The 3154-nt window shown below is 46.6% G+C and overlaps 1 protein-coding gene across 1 annotated transcript in view; it reads right to left on the bottom strand.

Moving 5' to 3' along the window:
• The window catches only part of HEATR6 (HEAT repeat containing 6), a 36947-nt gene extending 34163 nt beyond the window's left edge, over positions 1-2784 (bottom strand). Inside the window, 1 exon segment of the mRNA XM_011951895.1 lies at positions 2566-2784. Coding sequence (XP_011807285.1) covers positions 2566-2784 — 219 coding nt within the window.
• Between the last annotated feature and the right edge of the window lie 370 nt (positions 2785-3154).

The raw sequence follows: 3154 nt of genomic DNA, 5'->3' as shown, positions 1-3154 counted from the left end.
AGAGGTAAAATACTTATTAGTCAAGTGAAGATCCTCAAAACACAGCCAAATGGGAAAACAAAAGTAAATATTCACATTCAAAAAAAAAAAAAAAAAAACAAAGAAGAGGTAAAATACTTATTAGTCAAGTGAAGATCCTCAAAACACAGCCAAATGGGAAAACGAAAGTAAATATTCACATTCAAAATGGGGAAAGAAAATGTGAGGCAAGAAGGATAAAAATGAAGTGACAGCACAAAAATAGTATGTGCTAAAAAAGAAGGAAAAAGTCAGGCACAGTGGCTCACACCTAATCCCAGTTCTTTGGTAGGTCAAAGCGGAAGGACTGCTTGAGCCCAGGAGTCCAAGACCAGCTTGGGCAACATAGTGAGACTCCATCTCTACAGAAAAAGCTTTTTAAAAAAAATTATCTGGAAATGGTGGTGTGTAGTCCTAGCTTCTTGGGAGGCTGAGGTGGGAGGACAGCTTGAGCCCAGGAGTTCAAGGTCACAGTGACCTATGATCTTGCTGCTGCGCTCCAGTCTGGATGACAGAGTGAGACCTTGTCTCTTAAAAAAAAAAAGAAAAAAGAAAAAAAAAAGGAAAAGAATCAACATGGTTTTGGTCAGGCTGAAGACTCTGCTCTCTATATATGTAGAGACAATATAATTAAACAACCAAAGAAAGGCTTCTAGGGTATAAAAGCACAAAAAGTTAAAAATACCAAAAGGTAAGTGAACCAGATTTTCAATGTCATTGGGAAAAAACAGACCTAACACTTCTATGAATTTTATGCATAATTAGGGAATTCTTTAAAAAAAGAAGAGGGACCTATTTGCAAGTCACACTCTTCATCCATCCATCCACGTTTATAGAATGACAAGGTTCTGAGCACCCACAATATGCCACAGTGTGCTAGGTCCTTGGGCTCCAAAGGTAAAAACAAACATGTTCCCGAACCTCAAAGAGCTCACAAACTAGTGACAGAAAGAAACACAACAAATAATGAAAATAAGGTGAATTAAGTGCTGAAAGAATAAAGTACAAACTCTGTCCAGAAACAGTAATTAGGGAGGCCTTGTGGAGGTGACTGTAAAGCAGAACCTGGAATGATTTGAAGGATGAGGAGAAATCTGCCAGACAGGGCATCAAAAAACACTGCAGGCAGAGTGGTCAGAGTATGCAAAAACCTGGAGGTGTGAAACACCAGGAGGTGCCTGAAGAACAGCAAGTTTTAAATGACTGCACACAGGAACAAAAGGAGTAACAGGAGAGAATGGAAAGGCACGAAGTTTTGTTGCAAAAGTATCACATTATACAAATACAGCAAAGGTCCCCGACTACTACTCCCTTAATCTCACTCTGCTTCCTAATGACATACACTATTATTCTGTTGTCAATTCTTTCAGACCTTTTACTTTGCATACATAAACACACATATTTTAAAATCCCTCCTCCAGCTTCATACTGATCTCATTCTGTATGAATTGTTCTGCAACTTGCTTCAACCATTTACCGATACGTATTGAAGACTTTTCCAAAGCTGATTTTAAATTTTATGACCAAATTTTTTTTTTCTCCTAAAGAAAAGATCATTCTGGCATCAGAGGAATGACTGGCTTGGAGAGGAGCCAGACAGGAGGTAGGAGATCAGTTAGAGGAGACCAGTGGAACAGTCCAGGCATAAGAGGCCTTGCCTGAGGTCTGAGGCACTCGCTATGGGAACAGACAGGAGGGGATGAACTGAGAAATATATGAGCCACATTCTGAAATATCTGAATTGGACAGGATCTGGGACGAAGGAGGGAAGAAACAGTGTTTGTGTCCTGTGTGACTTGGTGGATGGTGCATGTGTGTTGGAAGGTGGGATGGGCTGCGGACGGGAATGTGTGTTTGGAGCTAATGAATTTCATCTTTAGGAACTGTCTAGCTTGAAATGCCTGTGCAAGCAGGCAACTTGCACCACTTCCCTCTTTCCTACGTAGGGCCAGAAGGCCATGGTGTCAACAGTTCAGAGAATTCATTAATTTAAGGCCTTATGTGTGTAAGATTACTCAAAAAGACGGCAGAGGGGAGGAGCCAGTGTGTAGGAGCACAAAACGTAGGGGCTTTGTGGCAGAGTTTTGTATACTGTATTTTTATGAGATTCAGTATTTTCATCAGCAAAAAAAGACCGAATACTACTCAAGTTCTAAGATTCCCACGTGGTCCGTGTACCATGTACGCAATAAACAGTACTAATGCATTTTGTCAACAAAGTGTTCTGGGTGCACAGAGAGGGAGTGAAGGAGGGTGCGGACAGATGGAAAGGTGGTATCAGAGAGGAAACCCCAGGCATTATCAGAGCAGGAGTGGTCAAGTTGGGTTTTGAATGAGTCGAGCGTGCCAAGCACTGCAGGGTCTTCCAAACGGAGAACTAAGAATGTGCCAAGGTAGGAGGGGGCAGGCCACCCTGAAACTAAATCATCAGGCGCGAGAGTGGGAACAGCAGGGAAAGGCAGGCGGGGGCCACCAGCTGGGTTCCCGAAGGGGTGGGGCCGGGGCCAGCAGGCGCCGCACCAGCTCTCTCCCGGGCGCGCCGCCTACCTCCGGAGCCACGCCACTGCCCTCGCTGTAGTTCTCGGAGATGAGCTGATCGAAGAGCAGGTGGATCTCGGTGCGCGCGGAGCTGCTGTCATCCGGGCGAAGGGCGCAGAGCCTGGCAGACAAGCGGCGAAAGGCATTGCCTCGCTCAGGGATTGCTTCCCGCGGTGCCTCCCGCGGCTGCCCGGAAGGCAAAGATCCGGTACCTTGCACAGCAGCCATCTTTTCCACGGGGGGAGGGGCCAAGGAAATACTTCCGGGGCGTCCTTCCGCTCCGCGCGCTAGTTCCGGAAGTGCTTTTTCTAGCACGGACTGGGACTCAGAGGGGTTTCCGTGACTGCCCGACCCCTCCGACTAGTGGCCTACAAATGCTTGTCAGAAATTGGCTTGGAGGCTGGGCGCGGTGGCTCACGCCTGTAATCCCAGCACTTTGGGAGGCCGAGGCGGGCGGATCACGAGGTCAGGAGATCGAGACGGTCCTAGCTAACACGTTGAAACCCCGTCTCTACTAAAAATACAAAAAAAAATTAGCCAGGCGTGGTGGCGGGCGCCTGTAGTCCCAGCTGCTGGGGAGGCTGAGGGAGGCGGAGCC

This window comes from Colobus angolensis, unplaced genomic scaffold (assembly GCF_000951035.1).
Source record: "Colobus angolensis palliatus isolate OR3802 unplaced genomic scaffold, Cang.pa_1.0 Scaffold329, whole genome shotgun sequence".
Lineage (NCBI taxonomy): Eukaryota > Metazoa > Chordata > Mammalia > Primates > Cercopithecidae > Colobus > Colobus angolensis.
Note: the sequence above shows the minus strand (reverse complement) of the source record. Positions and strands in the feature narration are given on the sequence as shown.